This window comes from Aulonocara sp. 'chitande type north' Nkhata Bay, linkage group LG12, assembly GCF_057382095.1.
Source record: "Aulonocara sp. 'chitande type north' Nkhata Bay isolate Kocher_YH1m ecotype deep benthic linkage group LG12, A_spYH_male_GT1.1, whole genome shotgun sequence".
NCBI classification, from domain to species: domain Eukaryota; kingdom Metazoa; phylum Chordata; class Actinopteri; order Cichliformes; family Cichlidae; genus Aulonocara; species Aulonocara sp. 'chitande type north' Nkhata Bay.
This window is the reverse complement of record NC_141355.1, coordinates 26,155,308-26,174,551: the sequence shown is the minus strand read 5'-3', so window position 1 is coordinate 26,174,551 and position 19,244 is coordinate 26,155,308. Positions and strand designations below refer to the sequence as shown.

The 19,244-nt window shown below is 40.6% G+C and overlaps 1 protein-coding gene across 1 annotated transcript in view; it reads left to right on the top strand.

Annotated features, from left to right (window-relative positions):
• The window catches only part of pgm5 (phosphoglucomutase 5), a 29,792-nt gene that overhangs the window by 1,798 nt on the left and 8,750 nt on the right, over nt 1-19,244 (top strand). The window contains exons 2-9 of the mRNA XM_086314663.1: nt 215-377; nt 804-950; nt 1,159-1,284; nt 1,381-1,571; nt 3,883-4,037; nt 10,829-10,944; nt 14,725-14,860; nt 16,195-16,378. Of these exons, the coding sequence (XP_086170789.1) occupies nt 215-377; nt 804-950; nt 1,159-1,284; nt 1,381-1,571; nt 3,883-4,037; nt 10,829-10,944; nt 14,725-14,860; nt 16,195-16,378 (1,218 nt within the window). The remainder of the gene's footprint in view (nt 1-214; nt 378-803; nt 951-1,158; nt 1,285-1,380; nt 1,572-3,882; nt 4,038-10,828; nt 10,945-14,724; nt 14,861-16,194; nt 16,379-19,244) is intronic.

The following is a 19,244-nucleotide window of genomic DNA, read 5'->3' as shown; positions in this document are numbered from 1 at the left end:
TGGATTTTAAAAAAAAATTCAAAGCATATGTTTGATTGAAAATGGAACAAACATTTTTAACATTTTTTACAAATATGTTGCATTCTGTTTTTATAAAGCATTATGACTCTTTTTGAAACACAAAGATATTATATTATATTATGATTTTAGACCAGGTGATATCTGCCATGATATGAAACCATTATTGCTTCTCACTAATATTGGTGATGCACAGATTGGTCGTCTGGTAATTGGCCACAGTGGGCTCCTGTCCACCCCTGCGGTTTCCTGCATCATCAGGAAGATCAAGGCCATTGGAGGGATTATCCTCACGGCAAGTCACAATCCTGGAGGCCCTGGAGGAGACTTTGGAATCAAGTTCAATGTGGCAAATGGAGGTGAGGATTTAGAAAATACATTTGCTTTTCCATCTGACTCTTATTTAGAAATTTTAAAGTCAAAAATAGAAGTTTGAGACAATTTGATTTAAAAAAAATATATATTACAGCAAAAATTAATGCTAATGTTACAACTTGGCTCCTAGGCCATGATATAAAATGGAGTGTGATATCAGAATTGACAAATACAGGTGATTTGTTAAAGATTTGTTAAAGATTGGTGCCCTAGATTTGTAAAAAACCTAGGGCACCAAATAAAACTTTAATAACATTACAAGTTTCTCTAAGCATGCCTTTGTGCCACACCTTCTCCTGGATGGGCAGTTAAGTAAACTCATGCATGTATCCAAAGACTCTTGCACTGCCAGGAGTTGTAACACCAGTGAGGGATGCATTTTTCATTGTCTTTGTTTCTCTGTCTGGCAGGGCCCTCTCCAGACACAGTGATGGAGAGGATCTACCAGGTGAGCCGGACACTCGAGGAGTACGCCATATGCCCCGATCTCCGCATTGATCTCTCTAGGCTCGGAAGACAGGAGTTTGACCTCGAGAACAAATTCAAACCTTTCAGAGGTACAACATTCGTGCATGTTTAGTTAAAAAGCTTCTCTGCATCATTCTGAATTCTTCAGTGTTATCCACAAGCGTGGATTTTCCCCCACATTGCTACAAACTTTCCTGTTGTGTGATGCTAGTAGAACCCCTCTTTCTGTCACTCAAAATGCACAGAAAAAAAACATACTCTCATCCAGTACTAACAGGTTCTTCTGTCTCTATCCAGTGGAGATTGTAGACTCGGTTGAAGTGTATCTACAAATGCTACGAAACATCTTTGACTTCACTGCCATTAAAAGTCTCCTCACAGGACCAGATCAGCCTAAAATACACATAGATGCCATGAACGGAGGTCAGTTCATCAGCATACGTCCTGTAAGCCCTGCACTGCAGTTACTGTTATTCATATTATTCTGCTAACTTCTACTCACCTTTTGCTTTGTTACAGTGATGGGCCCCTATGTACGTAGGATTCTGTGTGATGAGTTGGGAGCTCCTGCTAACTCTGCTGTAAACTGTGTACCTCTGGAGGACTTTGGTGGCCGACCTCCTGAGCCCAACCTGACTTATGCCACCTCTCTGGTAGAGTCCATGAAAGGAGGCGACTTTGGCTTTGGGGCGGCATTTGATGCAGATGGGGTAAGCCATTTGGTTGAAGTCCTACTCCAGAATGTGCAATCATTTATTCAAGACTACATGGGTGTAGTGGTGCTGAAAAGCACTGCACCCATGGTCTGATACTTTCAAGTGTACCATATAATAGTGGTTTACACATTTGCTTCACAAATGAAAGGTTGCTGGTACAATTCTACCTGAAGACACAAATCCACTTTGGGGGTTTTGTCAGGAAAGGCATCATGCATAAAACTGCCAAGTCAAACAAAACAACAGTGCTACCTACTGTGGCAATCCACTGTGACAAGGGAATGGCCAGAAGTGGCTTTTAATGTAATTCAGTAATCACAGAGTGTGTTGCGTACCTCTGTTAATGTTTGGTTACCGCAGTAAACGCTTTATACAAACAAGATTTCCTGTTTAAGTTTCAAATTAAAAGCCCTCTATTATTTCAGGAAACAGAAAGGCTTCACTGTTTATATTGTGAAACATGCGCAAGACCTAAAGAACTCAAACTCAAAGTTTTATTAAAGAAAAATTGTAATCTTAAGCTTACCTCTGCCCAGGACATTCATCCTTTGACAACTGGCTACTAATTTACACCGGAAAAAAGGGAGCAGGGAGAAAGTTACATAACCGTAGAACCAATTTCTTACATATAGATAATTATTTTCTGCACAATGACAAAAGTCATGTAGGATGTCTTCTGGGCTGTCTTGAGGGGAAAGCTGCTTCAGTACTGTTTGCCTTAAAAAACAAACAACCGTGAAAAAAACAACAGATTTAAGGCGACATTTGAAACGTTTACACAGACCCCCAAGTTATTCAAAAACTGGATAAAATAACATGCAATAGGATGACCGGCAATTTTCCACTAAAACCTATTTTGATCTGTGTTGTACTGCAAACACTCTTATTAACCAGGACAAAGGAAGAAGTGCGCAAAAATTAATAGGTAATACTCGAAATCACTTACTGTACATTTTAGGGATGTTTCTGAGGTCTTATTAATCTGTACTGCACAGGAGGATGTTCCTAAAGAACATTATGAGCTGCCCCCTGTGAATTGTCCAGTATTCCTTCAACTGGATTTGGCTTAAAAGGAAATTAAAATACAGGGATTGGAAAATGCATGAAGAGATCTTTAGTAACTTGGACTCCTGCAAATATCCTTCAAAATTTGGTTTAATAAGTCATTTAAAAATATATTTTTAAAAAGAAACAGAAAATACTGACCTGAGTGTGCGCTGGGATCATATTTAAGAACATATTTAAGTGGCTGTGGCTGTTTTAGTTCTCATACATACATAATATCTCTAATAATCCATAATATTAAATAATTAAATAGATCCTTTTTGTGGTATTTACATGTCATGTTGCTCCACAATCTATTCATTCATTTCTTTAAGCCTAGCTGACTTTTATTGCTATAAAAGCTAAATCCAAGATATTGACTCCAGCCAGAGGCAGCAGAGAAATCCTTATTTATTTTTTATTTGTTTATAATTGCACGTTGATTTCAGGAGTGAAGGCAATGGGTGCAAAGTTGCAGTGCATGCACAATAATCCAACGGGCGTCTCACTTTTTCCACAATGTCATCCAATAGACATTTATTCTGTATAAACAGACACAGGCACACACTGTTTGCTTAGTAGTGTAACATCAGGAGAATTACATCACATCTGCTCTGTTTCTCCCCCAAGGATCGGTATCTCCACTGTGATTAGCACCGGTGGTTATTATCATACTGGGTGGATGTTTCTTTTTTGGGGATATATAGTAACCGATATCTTCTACGCTCCCCACAGTAATAATGAATCCTGGGGGGTGGGGGGATAGTACTGAGAATTTGTTACTTGTACTGTTCTATGTTTTGTAACCGTCTACTAAAGATCATTTATAGTAATGTGAATGTTTGTGATACAAACACACTTTGTCCTTAAAGGATGTTGTTTCTTATGTTTCTTCATTATCAGTAACGCTCATGAAAAGACCAACAATGTTCTAATCAGTGTCTTAAATGTGACAGCTTTCCTATCCCTTCAGCAGAATTCAGCTCATTACTATTTAAGTCATTATTTGGCGAGTTCAAAAGTATTTACGGCAGCAGGATGGAGTGCTGGGGACCGACTCAAAATAAACTAGAGTTGCTATATTCATTGTAATGAAGGGACATACAACAATGGTGGCCTGAGGAGAATTAAGCAATTTGTTTTGGTCTTTTTGTGGGGGTTGTTGGCAATACATGTACTATAAAAAGGGTTAATTAATGCAGTTATGCTAACTAACTACACAGGACTCACAAAGCACTTTATGGTTTTGTCGTGTTCTCAGGACCGATACATGATCCTTGGAGAAAATGGCTTCTTTGTGAACCCATCGGACTCAGTGGCCATCATGGGTGCTAACCTCTCCACCATCCCCTACTTCAGACAGTATGGCGTCAAAGGATTTGCTCGCAGTATGGCCACCAGTGCTGCCCTTGATAGGTACCACACACACACACACACACACACACACACACACACACACACACACACAATCAGTAGATGTAAGAAGTTCTATAACACCACCCACACTCTTCCTACAAACTCCTGCATCAGTCCAGTCTCCGGAGAGGGACGACACCCACTATGAATAAAGCTGTGAGATCACCCCCCCCCCACACACACACACACACCAAACACACACACACACACTTACTCACCCCCCTATAAATACTGTGTGTTATGTAAGGGTAAAGCTAAGCAGAGGGTGGTGAGTGAGAGGACGTGATCACCGCCAAAGTCATCTCCATTAACATTGTTCCAGCAGGAGAGATCCCGGCACAGCACCTCGCTGACGCTTCTGCAGAATGCTGCTCAAGGGAGCCGTTTGATGAATGATGAATCTACTATAGTTGCTAAAGACTATGTATATGGATGGCAGTCATGAAGTTTAGCTGTTTAAAATGTGCTACCTAACTACATTAAAACATTTAACATCCTGATTTAATATTTTATAAATAATAGACCTTATAGAAGTGCAAAGATTTCATCCTCCCTTTTAGTAACTTTCAACACAACCTCCTTTTGACCCCTGCCTATATTTATTTAATCTGACCCTCTACCAGAAGAAGCGTATAGGTGCATATTTATTTTGTGTCCATGAACTAGACACATTAAAGATGCACTAAAGTGAGGTAATGGACTTCCAAAAGCATTTGGACGAGATTAAGAAAGTAAATCACTATTTTCAATATTTTACATTATCCCGATGAAGTTACTCTTAGCTCAAAAGACTCCTTCCTAAAAGGGTACTTGATGAAGAGAGGCCTGTGGTGGGCAGTGATGTGTCACACTGTCTTCTTAAACCACCATGTGTGATTTAAAATCTAAACAGCATCCGTGAAATTTATTTCATTTATTCATGTGTGTCTTTATGTGTGTGAAAGAACTAATCCTTTACTGTGTGTAACTGCTGAAAGGCACATGAAGTGATGCTATTACCAACCCTGATCCATCTGGGTTTCACAGTTGTGAGAGATGCTTAGAGGCAGTAAGAGAAACAATTTTGTCATTCCCCCTCCTGAATGTGTAAGTTTGCTAATTTACAAAGAAATTATCTGATCCTTTCCTCATAAAGAATACCGAAGATGGGTCATGAATCTGTCTTCCAATATGACAGTAACCCAAAACATAACGCCGTAGCAGCACATTAAGGTCATGGAGGGGCTTAGATGCTAGTCCCCAGACCTCAACATTATAGAAAATGAGTGGAGGGAGCTAAACTTGTGAGTTGCCAAGCAGCAGCAAATAAATCTGGTGATCAAAGGTTTCTTCACTGAGTACTAAGTCATTTTTACTTTTGGATAACACTTTTTTCACTCAATGACATTTAAATCAATTTATAACTGTTATGTACTGCGTTCTTTTCTGGATCTTTGGTTGATATTCTGTCTCTCTCCATTAAAATGAAACTACAATAAAAATTAGAGAAGGATAACTTTTTGCGAGCAAACTTACAAATTCAGCAGGGGATCAAATAATTATTTCCCCATTGTATGCGAATTGGAATTTTACGTCACAGAATTGCTGGTTATCTTTATTTACATGGTGCTGTTGCACACTAAGGCAGACAAACACACAGACTGCATCCCTTGATATTGCACTACTCCTTGCCTAAGGTCATGTCTTATGATGTTGAGCCCTAATAATCACACTGAATGAGTTGCTTGAAAGGTTTGCATACACTGGCTCCCCAGTCAGCTTGGCCTCATCACACACATGCACACACACACACACACACACACATGCACGCACACACACACACAGGCTGATACCCAAGACACAAATGTCACATGTCCCACTGCAACCCTGAAGCGCGAAGCAATGCCTCCAACACACGCTTTTCAGTTCTTCTTCTAATATTATCTTTATCTCTCGTTGTCTACTTTCTGAGCACTTGCCCTTTTGTATTGATGATAGTATGCATTTATCTACTGGAAACTTTAATTTAGTTGGGAAGTAGAAGCAACCTTATAGATAATACTTAACCCACTGATAATATCATGCATAATAAACTGCATAACACAGGCTTTTGATTTTTTTCACGTTTAACATGATTTCACTTGATTAGTCTGACTACATCTGCAAATCTGTGATCACTTAACTGGTAATTAATGACACTGTTGCTGACCAGTGTCACTTTGTTCCACTCTTAGTTTCACAACTGCCGCTCGTATGAGCGTGACACGAGTTCGTCATGTCACACTCATGTTATGTATATAACGGCATGAACCTGATAAACTCGAGAAAGTGTTGAAGTGCTTAGTAGTGTGAAGTCGGACCCTGGAGTCTGTCCAAGTGTGGGCTGTTTTAGGAGACCGTGTGTATCTGTGTTCTGAGTGTTTAGACTGAGGTTCCCTCCCTGCTATGTGTTTAAAGTCAAGCAAACTGTGTTATAAAAGCTTTGATAAATGCGATGGTGTATATACTCTGTGCGCTGATGTGTATGTTAGTGTGTGTTAACAGAAAAGACAGAGAGAAAGTGAATGCAACTGTTTTCAGATAAGCAAAGGAAACTGACTGGATTCAGGTGGACAGGAGGCTGGATTTAAATCTATCACTTTGGTTGGAGTGTGTGCGTGGGTGATTTTATGTCTTTGTGCACATGCTATGCAAGACGCGGTGAGGGAGGAAGGGAAAGTGGGTGGGAAATGTTGGTAAAGGAAACATCTGCCTCTCTTTTCACAGTTCCAGGGATGGAAGGATGTAGGATTGAGCCACTGGTGTGCGTGTTACGATCATGAAATGTGAGCTCTTTTACTGATTAGCACGGCAAAGTAGAAAGGTCAAATATTTGATGTTGTGCTGTAGCTAAACAGTTACAGAAAGCTGTTAATGACCGTTGGCGTTGTGGTCATCGGGATTGTTTTTGTGCTGAGGAAAGAATTAGTAATTAAACCAAGCCACTAATTCTCTCTAGTGGTATTGCATGATGAATAAGAACCTAAAGTGATTAAAACCTTTACACAGTACCTTTTATATTTACTTTGACAGAGAACATTAGGAGTAATTGACCTCGACGCTGTGCCGGGTAACGCCATACAAGGCCACTTAAATCAGGTCAGGCAGGGAGAGGAGCATCAAGAACACAGAACTAGGCAGGCAAAGATAAACATTGCTCTAACAAGCACATTTATCGCCTGATTTACTATGATCGATAGCAAATATATTCTTGACACAGCTTTGCAAAATCCTAGAAAACTGTTTTGACATTATGTCACAAAGGTATGTTGAGATTGGCACTCCAAAATAGCTATGACCACTTCCAATAATTATGCTAAAATTAATTTTAAAGTATGTTCAGCTCTGACTTGTAGAGAACTAACAGAAAAATCATGGAATAAAATGCCAAGAGAGGAAGGTAGGGAGAGACAGATGGCTTCAGGGTCGGGGTGGGATTACATCAGGGAGTGACTCAAGATCCCGTCTTGTTTCCAGTGATTATGGACAGGTTGACAGAGAAGGATTCCTGTGGACTATGATGTTCACAGATAACATTGTGACTTGCAGTGAGAGTAGGGTGAAGGTGGATGAGGGACTGGAGGGGTGGAGGTGGAGGAATGAAAGCAACAGAATCTGTGTACAACTGAGACAGAGGAGGATGGAAAGGTGAATGTACAGTATGTACTGAGTGTCAGGGGGGATTTATGACTGATAGTAGTAGTAAGAGTGAAAGGGGAGGGTTACAAGATGGTTGTAAATATATATATACATATGATATATGATATGTGGTGTGGCGATGGTAGTGCTGCCAAAAACAGGAGGCAGAGCTGGAGGTGGCAGAGCTGAAGATTCTTAGATTTTTGTTGGGAGTGACCAGGATGAATGGATAGGATTAGAAATGAGTAGATCAGAAAGACAGCTCAGATTAAGCGATTTGGAGACAAAGTAACAGAGCCAAAGTTGAGATGGTTTGAAGATCTCAGAAGATGGACAGTAAATGCATTGGACAAAGGATATCGACAGGAGGAGAAGAATAAGATCACAGAGAAGAATGTGTGATTGCTAAGGATAGGGATATGGAAGCAAATGATCTGCTGTGGTGCCCCCTGAAGAGAGCAGCGTAAAGAAGAAGAAAAAGAAGTTCAGCGTTGAGTTCCGTGGCAGCATTATCAGCAATTAACATTGCATTTCTGCTTTGACTACTAAGGGTTATTGGTTCGGGTCAAGCTCAAGTAATGCTCCGGCATTGCTGCTCTTTTAGCCTGAGCCCTAAATCCAAACTGAGGCGTGAGGGTGCTGAAGGCTATGTTTGGTAAAATGTCAAGCCAAAGCCAAAAGCTGGCCTTATTTTACTTCACGGATGTAGAGAAACATCTTCACTCATTGTACCTTCCCCCTCCGCTGGGATTTACTGAGGTGCAAGATAAAGGTTACTTAGTGTGGGTCATATTGTAAGCGTGTGTGCAACAGAGGTTCCAGAGAGTTGAGATGAAGGAAAGTGGACATACCTCCTACCTGCTCAGTTATGAAATTTCTTTCCAGCTCTAATCTTGTCGGAGCAGAGCTTCCAAACCATTCAAGACAGACCTGCTCTAACTTTCCTCAACTGCAGCTCAGTGTTGTCACATCCTAGAATGAAGTTATTTAGCTTTGTTCATACATGCAAGGCTGGACTTGCTCATCGCTTCATGTATATTAGAAGATTAAATGTAAGTAAAACACAGACAGTAAACATCAAAATAATCAACATCCAAAAATAGAACTTCCTTAATACCCTAAAGAAGGTATTCACAGGGAAGGATAATATAGCTAATAATTGATTGATACTAACCATTTAAAAATACTGTATATTATGTGACCGACATTAGATTCCTTGCCTGTAAATTGTCAACACTAGTGTGAGAAAATGAACTTTGACTGGAGAGCATTACAGTTTACGGCTCACACCTACACACGAGGGGATTGCAGCTCTAAATAGGCCTTCCAATTTCATTCCTTGTGTCTCCAGACGTATTAATCTGCCAGGTTTTTTTTTAAAAAAATTTTTTTTTTAAATCTCGTCAGAAGAATCCAACATCCCGGTTATCCTGAGACATTTTATTATATCTGTTTAAATGCACTTGTACAGTCATTCTAGCACTGTGTGTTCAAGAAGTTGTCTTTTAGTGGAACTGGAAATTTGATCTTAAAACCTGTTCTTGTTTGTGCTTTATCCCTGAGGATGTATGGATGTGAATGCTATGCATGGGTGTGTGTGCAAAGCTCTGTTGGTGCAATCATCAAACTTGAGAAAGCACGATTTGCTTTATTCTCACATTGTTCGGACGCCACATTTTTGCAACGTTGCATGAAAGCCGAGCACTGCTACAGTCAGTGTCAGTGCTTATGTTGGCCGTGGACGTGCCGTTCAAAACATCAAATGCTCGTCAGAAGTTCAGAGTTCCTGTTTTCTTTTAGGAATGCCAGTCTTTCCATTCCAGCACTTTCTTCCCCAGGGTGGGGGAATAAAGCTGGTTTACTCTTATTTGGTCATTTATCCCATCCTCTTGTAAACAGCTGCGGAGGGCACTGGGGGTTTTATGCATGTGTATATGTATAAAACCACTTAAAAATTTTGAAGCTCACCCATATTCACATTTATAGTATTGCACCATGAACTCTCACCACATCCCACAGTACGAGCATTTGAGATGCTAGTATCCATGTATTTGTTCCCTTGGCTGCAAAATCTGTTTTGTTGGTTGAAATATTTGGTTCTGCAGTTTTTAGACTTCTCCTGTAAAGTGTTTATATATTATGCAATGATTGCTGTGGAGATGTTTGTTGCAAACTAAACATTAAAACTAAAACTAAACTAAGCAGGCTTGAGCTGGTAACTTTTCTAATAGGATCAAAGACCGACCCTTTTCTTCAAGCGATAGTTATATCAAGCTGTAAGCAAGAACGCAAATATTAAATTGTCTTAATCCTGCTAACAAACAAAAACATTTGTTGGCCGTAAAACCAAAAGTTGCGGAAATGGTCGAATGAAAGCTCAAGGCTCAAGTACCAATCAAAAGTCAGTGTCAGTGTGTCGATCCCCGCCCTCCCCCCAGTCTGAGTGGTAACGCATCCTCTGGTAAGATGCTGAACCATGAGTTTAAAGTGCTGTATGAATGTCTAGCAGAAAGTGCTTTGGGTGCTCAAACTGAGTAGAAAAGCAGTGTATAAGTACTGATCCATTTACCATAAAGTGTGCATTTTTCTTCTTATCGCATCACTGCAGTTCCAGTAAATCGATTAGTTACTCTCTATTTTGTAATCTGCAACTGGGAACTTTTATTAGACTTTCTCTTTGCTCTTTTCCACTTTGGCTCTTTGCACTCCCTTTCCTCCCACATATTGAACTGTTGGCATCTTTTTTCCCCTCCACGTGATCCCAACATACACATGTATTCACACACACAAACACACTCACGCGCACACGCACTCCATCTTCTCCTCTCGCTATGCTAGCACACGGCTGAGGTTCTAAGTAAACATGAACTAAAAGGTTAACTCACTTTGTTCCTGCTCCCTTTGCCTTATTAAGTTATTGGATGAGCTGCTGGCAGATTGCGCTTGTCATACAGCATTTGGTTTGTTTTATTTCAAAGGTCAGAGTTTTTGTGTGTAAGCTAGTTTCTACATCAGACCTGGGATGTTAGATGTTAGATTTTATTAGATATTAGATGAATATATTGTGTGTATGTGAGCAAATACATCGCGTGTACAGGCAGTTTTTCTGACTTTTCTCCTCTGCGTGTTTGTAGGGTTGCCAAAGCAATGAAACTGGCCTTGTATGAGACTCCCACAGGCTGGAGATACTTCGGGAACCTGATGGATTCTGGGCGTTGTTCCGTCTGTGGGGAGGAAAGCTTTGGGACAGGTATGACCTAGCACATTCACTTACTATCCAAACAGAAAAAAGCACTGCCTTTATAAAGAGAGATTTGAAATTGCTGAATATTATGAGTACAGATCTCTACTGAATGCAAATGCAAGGCAGGATCAGCTGGTTAGATTGTGAAAAGAGGATCGCTCATTCAAATCCCCGGACTATCTTTGAAAATGTGAGTGGGAGTATGTGCATCCTTTCCCCTCAGCAACAACTGGTGCCTGCAAACAAAGCTGTCACTAGAGGACTGCAGTGGCCAGCAGCTGCTGCTGCTAAATGTGCAGCAAGAACTTGCTGAAACAGTCACCACCACCACCACCACAAAAAAAACCTTTACATTTTTCCCTACGATTTTGGTCTTTTTTGCTACTTTTGTCTGCCAATCGGCTACTATTATAGTCTAAGTTTGCCAAAAAAGCTGAGCTGTAAGAAGTCAACAAAATCCAGCCTAACAGGGTAAGACACGTGACACGTTATTACTTTGCACATTTACATTTTTAAGTAAGTCAAGTCAGTTAATATTTATAATGCTAGGGTTTGTTTAAAAGCTTTATGGTCATCTGGTTCGTAATATTTCTTGCTCTATTGTTTTGTTTGTAAGTGTTATTTTTAAAGACGATATTTTTTAATTTTTTGGCATTTTGGCCAATCTGACTGAAGCATCGCGGGATTCATGGTTCAGTAGCTTGCTCCAGGATAATTCAACATGCAGACTGACGAACCCAATCTACTAACCTTCTGACTGGTAGACGACCAACTCTCCCTCCTGAGCCATAACAACCCCATCAGCTCAACAGCTCATTCCTTAGCATCCCAGCAAACATGGTTGAAGACCAGAATCTCCCTGGTCAAAACTGGTCGGGGTACGACGTCAAAAACCGAACCATAGATGGACGCATGTCACAAAGTTAGAAACATAGATCAGATTATTGTAAAGAAGAAATTAAATAGATTTGTCTTTGTTTTTTTTGTTTTTTTAAAAGGACAACTAATATGGCTTGCAAACGGTTTATCAAGTATTCCTGTATATTAGTTACTACTGTAACACTTTTAAGCTATTTATGGTTTTGCCCTTTTAAATTCAAGTTAATTTGTCGCTTGGTAACTTTAACAAATCGGACTCTTACAGTCGTCCCCTCTTTGTTCACAGTGTCCCTATTAAAAACTCAGGAATGTTTTCATTCTAATGTAAAATCAAATCCTCAGTGTGACAGCAGGTGGACTCAAACTGCAAAAGTTCTCTTGATAGGAAGTCTAACGAGGACATCCTGACGACGTTTGAGTGATACCTCCAACTGATGTCGTGGTAACCTCGGCGACCATGGTTAAGCTTTTATTTTGGAACTACTTTGATTGCTGGGATGCAACCAAAAGGCAAAACACTACCGACCTGTCACCTCTAAGAATAGGTGATCTATTTGTATGAGAGCTGGAATAATATCATCTAATAACCCTGGGTAAAAAACGTGATTTATAATGTGACTCCAGTTGTCACAACTGTAATTTTATTTTTATTTTTTGCTGGTTATAAACATGTTTATTTCTTATCTTTTCACTTTTTATTGTTCCTATTGTCTTGGAGCAACCGTGGCCACATCATTTCCTTAGGGGTTAATAAAGTATTCGGATTCTGATTCTGATCTAAACATGGGCGTCTGTGAAAATTTCCCTATTCCGTTCTCTTCCAGTCTGTTCGAGGTCTACGTGTATAAGCAGTGCATCCTGCCTGCTCATAGCTCCATTCAGAGTCAACTAATAGATGAGAGGGCTGTGACCCTGACTGCATGTGTAAATAATCCCCATTCTTCTGCTATAAAAGGAGACAGGGGCTCCCTGAATCACGGCAACAAACCGACACTCCTCCAGTGGTAGCGTTTTGTGAATACTAATGCAGACACGCACTCACGCCGGAAAGTATAAACAATTCATAAAAATACAGACATGTATAGGCTTGCATTTTAGATGCGTGTCCCTCTTGCTACAGTCCGAACCTCACCCAAAGTTTAGTCGTTGTTCTCTAATTCCTTGTGACTTCCTCTGCTTCTTTTTCTTTCAACTACTCAACCCTTTGTATTCACTAGAGAGGACACATTTAACATTTTATAACTTGAAGTAAAAAGAAACACGCCAGTGGGTGTGAACAGAAGAGAAAAGACCCATGATTGTTGCAAACGGAGGAGAAGATGGCGAGCAAATCCAAATATGAGAAGTATCGAGAAGGAGGAGAGAAAGGGAAAGAGCTGAGACTCAGAGAGGACTATGGGAGCTTACTCGTTATCTATCCATGTAAGGCAAAAAAGCTCAGAGGGAGCCCTGGATAGTAAATCATCAGAGCTGCACACCACTCTTGCTCTCTCTGAGACACGCAGCAAGAACAGTGCTAATTTAGAGAGCTATGTCAAACTTTGTGGGTTTTATTGGTGTCACTTTGAAAACAAAGGCACATCAGGTTAAGCTTTGTTGACATAGATATTAGATGTCTTTTATTAGGTGTCAATCTCCGCCACCTTTTCTGTTAAGATGAATGACAAAGACACAGAGAATGAGGCAGGGACTTAACAATAACAACTGCCAGTTTCCTAATGTGCCGGACATAAAGCTTTAGGTTCTTATTTTTAGTGTAGATGTTGAGAGGAATAGTAAAACAGACACAGTACTGCTTTTTAGTTTTTATTTTCTTTCCGATTTATAAAATATATATAAATCCAGCTTAAAATAACAGCTCACTTTCCATTTAAAGCTCAAGCAGGGGAATGTAACACATGCTTAACCTCAACACATACCTTTACAGTGCAGCTGTCTCTGAGAACAGAGCGAAAGCTCCCCAGTGAAGGAGACTGTGGGTGTGATGCGCTCCTCTGTTTGAGTTTATGTTTGCTCTGGGCTGGCAGGAAAGATTGTTTGTGTTGCAACTTTTTGTACGTTTCCAAGAGCCCGAGGCAACTGTTGCGAATTGGATCTGTGAATGAATTCAGTTGAATGTTGTAGATTAAAATTAACCCACCATTATACAGTTACATTAATAATTGGTCAATACAATAAACATTCCCTTTAGTTAAACTGCAGGTGAAAGTATTGTTCCCTTTCTTTGATAAAGTAACAGTTCATAATTTTAATTCATTGTTACTGTAACAAGATTCAGATAGTAAAATCAAGTCGAACTTGCAGCTATTACTAGGAGATGGTTAGCTGAGGTGTTATAAAAAATGAGAAGCTAGATAAAATAGCTAGCTTAACTCCAAACTAACATGTTTTTCCTACCTTGGTACCGTATATCTGGATTTAGTGGAAGTCCTGTGCTAGGTAATGGTACTTATGTAGGGCTTTTCTACTGAATTTGAGCCTTACATTCTACTGCAAAGCTCATTCACCTAATCATAGAAACCTATTCATATAGCACTTTTATCTATACCTTGAGACTGAGATTCAGCATCTTGTCCAAAGATAATTTGAAACGTATACTGGAGGAGCTGGTGACAAATATGCCAAACTTCAGCTTGGTAGACCACCTGCGCTACCATGTAAGCAACAGTGCAGAAAGTATAAACAACTTCTTATACAGACCCATGCTAACTGCTTATCCTTGTTTCTAATGTTTGTGTTACACTGAGCTAAAGGGCTAATCATAATTTCCAAAATTAAAATAACCTTCAATGTCTTGCATGAGGCCACATTTAGCTCCACTGCAGATTTTTATGGAAGTTTAGCCCCAATAACTAAGAGAAGTTTACACAGAGATGTTGAATTTTGCACGTTTTCCTTCTCTTCCAGGTTCTGACCACATTCGTGAGAAGGACGGTTTGTGGTCCGTGTTGGTGTGGTTGTCCATTATGGCAGCCAAGAAACAAGGCGTTGAGCAGATTGTCAGAGAACACTGGGCCAGGTTTGGGCGTAACTACTTCTGCAGGTAAACAGCTAAGTAATCAAAACATTGTGTATCTATTGAGGTTTCTCATGTGACGTCATGTGCACATTGCTCGAGATTCATCCGCTATATTATGGTGCGATGCAACCACACGTTGCTATTAAAAAAGGCTTATTCCCAAGTAGTTGATACTGGCTCCTGGAGGGTGATGTGGTATTGTTGTCAATGCGATAACTTCAAAATGAGACGATATATCATTTTCAAAATTATACCATGCAAACAGGTGCATGTACTAAAACTCAGGGGTCAGTTTGAATCTCAGTCACCTCAACCTTAAGAGGTCAGAGGTCAGTTTTTCTGAAAATCTTATGAATGCAATTTCTCGGAGCGAGTCACCTAGGATTTTGAAATTGATAACACATGTGCATCTACTAGAAGGCTAGGGGGCCGCACTGGTAGCCACAAGCATTTTCATGTTTGGTTTTCAATACTCGTAAACTTCTAGCCAAGCTGTAGTAAAACTTGACAAAGTGTGACACAGAAATAGAGACGATTTGCCTTCAAAGCAAAAGTTGTTCAAGAATCTTTTACTTTGAAAGTTAATGGTTCCTGTTTCCAGTTTGTGTTGCATTTTTACAGTTTCACAGCAGCTCAAAAAGTAGCTGGATGGTGTTTGTAGGCAAGCCTGTAACTTCCATTCAGACTACGGACAGCCCACGATGAGTGGTTGATAGATGATCACCGACTGGCCTCTAAGCTGGTGTGACTGAAACCTTATTCACTTGATCCTACAACGTCACTGTGATTGTCACACATCCAAAATAGCCTACAAGCTAATGCCGTGTGGTTACCTCAAATCTTTTCTCACTCGTTTACTAGTTTTCGTCAGAACCTTCATCATGATTGTGTGAATACATGCTGACTAACTTCAGTAATAACTTCTCTTCACCTCGTCTTAGTCCTTACCGACCCCGCATATGCCTCGCTGGCTTTCACCTTAATCCACCCCCCTCCCTCCAGTCCTTCTCACTCGTTCTTATTTTAACTTCTCCCCTGTGAGAGGCACAGATAGCTGCCACAGTCAGTCTTCCCACTGATAGCTGCAGTAGTTTTTATGTTCCCACAGAGAGCTTCTCTAAACTGATGCTTGTTTCCCACAACACATAAAGTAGATGGACAGGTTATACAAGACGTGTCCCCAGAATCTCTGTGGTACATCTCTTGCAATTTAGAGCCCTTTTCGGTAACATAAGTAAGATGATGCGGCAAGAAAACTGAACGTACCTAACATAAGCAAACTCTCCCTTTTCTGCTTTCATGACCTCATTGAGTCTTACGTGTGTTCATAAATCTTGTGTGCATCTTATGATTGTCAGGTTTGACTATGAAGGTCTGGACCCACGTGCAGCCTTTTACCTAATGAGAGATCTGGAGGCAGTAATCTCAGACAAAGCATTCACCAGCCAGAAGTTTGCTGTAGGGGACCACATGTACAGCGTGGAGAAGGCTGACAACTTCGAGTACATTGACCCTGTGGATGGAACAGTGACTCGAAACCAGGTCAGTGTAAGGAAGGCTGTAACAGCAGGATGTTGCATGACACGTTATTATTTGGCCATTCACACTACAGCTCTGACCCAAAGAAGCCCAAATGGGAATATACAGCCCACCATGGGAAACACTCCAGTAGATACGGTGTCTACTGTGGTGCAGCTCTTGACTTCGATCGTCCAGCTGCAGAACAAAGGCCAGCTGCCAGCATAAGCACCCTGAAAAAGGAATTTTTTTTTTTACAACAAATTAAACGTCAGCTTCCGTTCAGCTCCCACAGTGCCACCACCGTACCATATAAGGTTAATTACACACTAGGAGGGAATCCCAAGACCAATTTATAAATTGCACACAAGGGAAAAAAATTCTTCAAGAATTTCCCAAATATGGGATAAATAAAGTGTTTCTTATCTTATTGTGGCCCACCAAAGCAGCCAATGCTGGATGTTCTGACAAATGTGAAATGCATGTAGTGCAAAACTGAACATGGTGACGACACAGGCATCACTACAGGTGAAGGGAGCACAGGTCAACAGGAAGGCAGAGTTTAAAAAGCCCTGGCTAACTGGCTAGGTGTTTTACATTGTGACAAATCCCACTCAGCTAATCTCAGGACCCGCTTCAACAACGGAGAACAACATGTCAGGTGACGCTGTGTGAGGCAGGCAGGACTGGACCCAAAGTGCAGACTCACAGGCAAGACTGAACTTAACGAAATCTTTATTGCTGAATTTATAGATACATAACAAAACTGAGAAGGCTAAGGGCAGACACTAAACCGACATACAGAGAATTATCACAACGCTCAGGACACACAGCAAGAAGGAGTTCACGACAGACACAGGACAAGAGACTGTCAAAATAAAACAGGAAGCACAAGAAGCACACAATAAGACTCAAACTGACTACTACATGAAAGACGAGAGAGCGAGGGACGAGAGAGACACACAGAGAAACGACTGGGAAAACAGGCAACTAAACTAGGAGACTGACAGGCAAACAAACATGAGGACAAGACTGACTTACCTGGGAGATTCTGAGGGAAGGACACAGAGACAAGGACCTAAAAGGGACCACATAACAAACAATACAACTTAAATTAGAAATACAGAAAAAGTAAAGAGCGGGAGAAAACGAAACCAGGAAACATAAGTCACACCCCTTCCCTGTCCCAACTCACCTGTAAACCAATCAGCATAGCATGAACCGACACATTAATTTAGCATAGAAGGACCTTAAGCTGTAACAAGACAGATCAGTAGATCCTTTTGTGCAAAAAAGTGCAAAAAAGATTGTTTTAAATAGTTGCCACTCAGGCTAGAGTTACTCTTAGAAGCTGGGTGCTATTAGTGTCCTGTTTGCTTTACTTATCTCTTGAACCTGCTGTTTCTGTTGAGTTGTAATTGTTTTAGTAAAGTACTACACATCACTCGTAGCACAGCGCATTACTTAATTACTCGCTAGAGAAAGTGCTTCATGACACTACTGTTTACATCACTTAAGTGTTGGATTCTTCACTGGCTTGGTGTCAGCATGCTGTGCGTGCAGATGCTTGCAAAGAGCAGACGTTGTGTAGAATGCAGCAGAATATAGTCGTTTCTGTCATGGTCTCAATTAGATTAAAAACAACCAGAACAACTTTGAAGTCATTTATTGGTTCCATTCTCCAGACTGGTTACCTTAAACTGAGATTGACAATAAGTTGACCAACCAAAAGCCGCAAACCTGTTTGTTCAACCCAACATCGAATTGCATTGCATTAGAAAAGTGACTGAAAAGCTGCTTCACATCAGGTCACACACTCTCTCTTCCCTTTGTTCACATACATGTACTCAGCCTGGTGTAAGCCAGACCACCCACTAAGCTTCAGTGCTGTCTGATCAGCAAGGCTCCATGTTTGGACATGACAGTCTATCTTCCTTTTGAAATTATAAACATATGCATACACGGACATAACATACATCATGTATCACTACAAACACCGATAACTCGCTAGGTTAATGCAACCTTCCTTCCTTCCCTTCTTTCTTCTTCTTTGTGTCTGTGACTTTCACCCAGCTGACTTCTCTTTCCTGCCCAGAAATTTGTGGAAATTTGTCAACACTTCTTAGCTTCCGCCCCACCTCACAAACACACAAACACACACACATTGTGCATTTTGGTGTGTACATCCGTCCAGTTGTCCATGAGCGTAAGCGTGAACACATGCGTACCCTTCCACTCCCGATCCTTGTTCGCACTTGTGTTTTCCACTCTGACCACCGGCTTCACCTTGTATATCTTAACGCCGTGAAGGAGTCTTTTGTTATCCTGCTGTGACTATTCCACTGTGTCACCATGGATACAGCAGGCCAACAGCTTTTTAGTCAGTCACCCCAAAATACTGATAAATCCTCAGCATCCCAGTCGCCCCAGTGAATGTTATTACAACACACATTCCTCCCAGGACAGAATTATATCAGCTGTCGTCTCACTTTGCAGTCTCTCCATTGCAAGTGTGTTTGAAGGGGGAAGAGCTGGCACACGAGAGACGCAAACACACTCAAACACGATACACAAATACACAAGACAAAGCTTGGGGGATTTACACAGCAGTGGCATCGCGGCCTTTTGTAGCTGGCTACTGAATTCATTCCACGTCGTCTGCATATCAGATGATGGAACAACTTGTGCGCTAAATGTAGATACTGCCTTTTGGATAATTTGGTATTATGCGAAATTTGTTTAGTAAAAAATATCTACCAACAAAAAGAAGCGAAGGTTTCTATTAAACGAGTAAGAAACTTGTCTTCTTTATGTTTGTGGTAATTTTTTTTAATCTATGACTGAATTTGATCAAATGTTGCTTTACCTAATAGCTAATGACTAAATGATA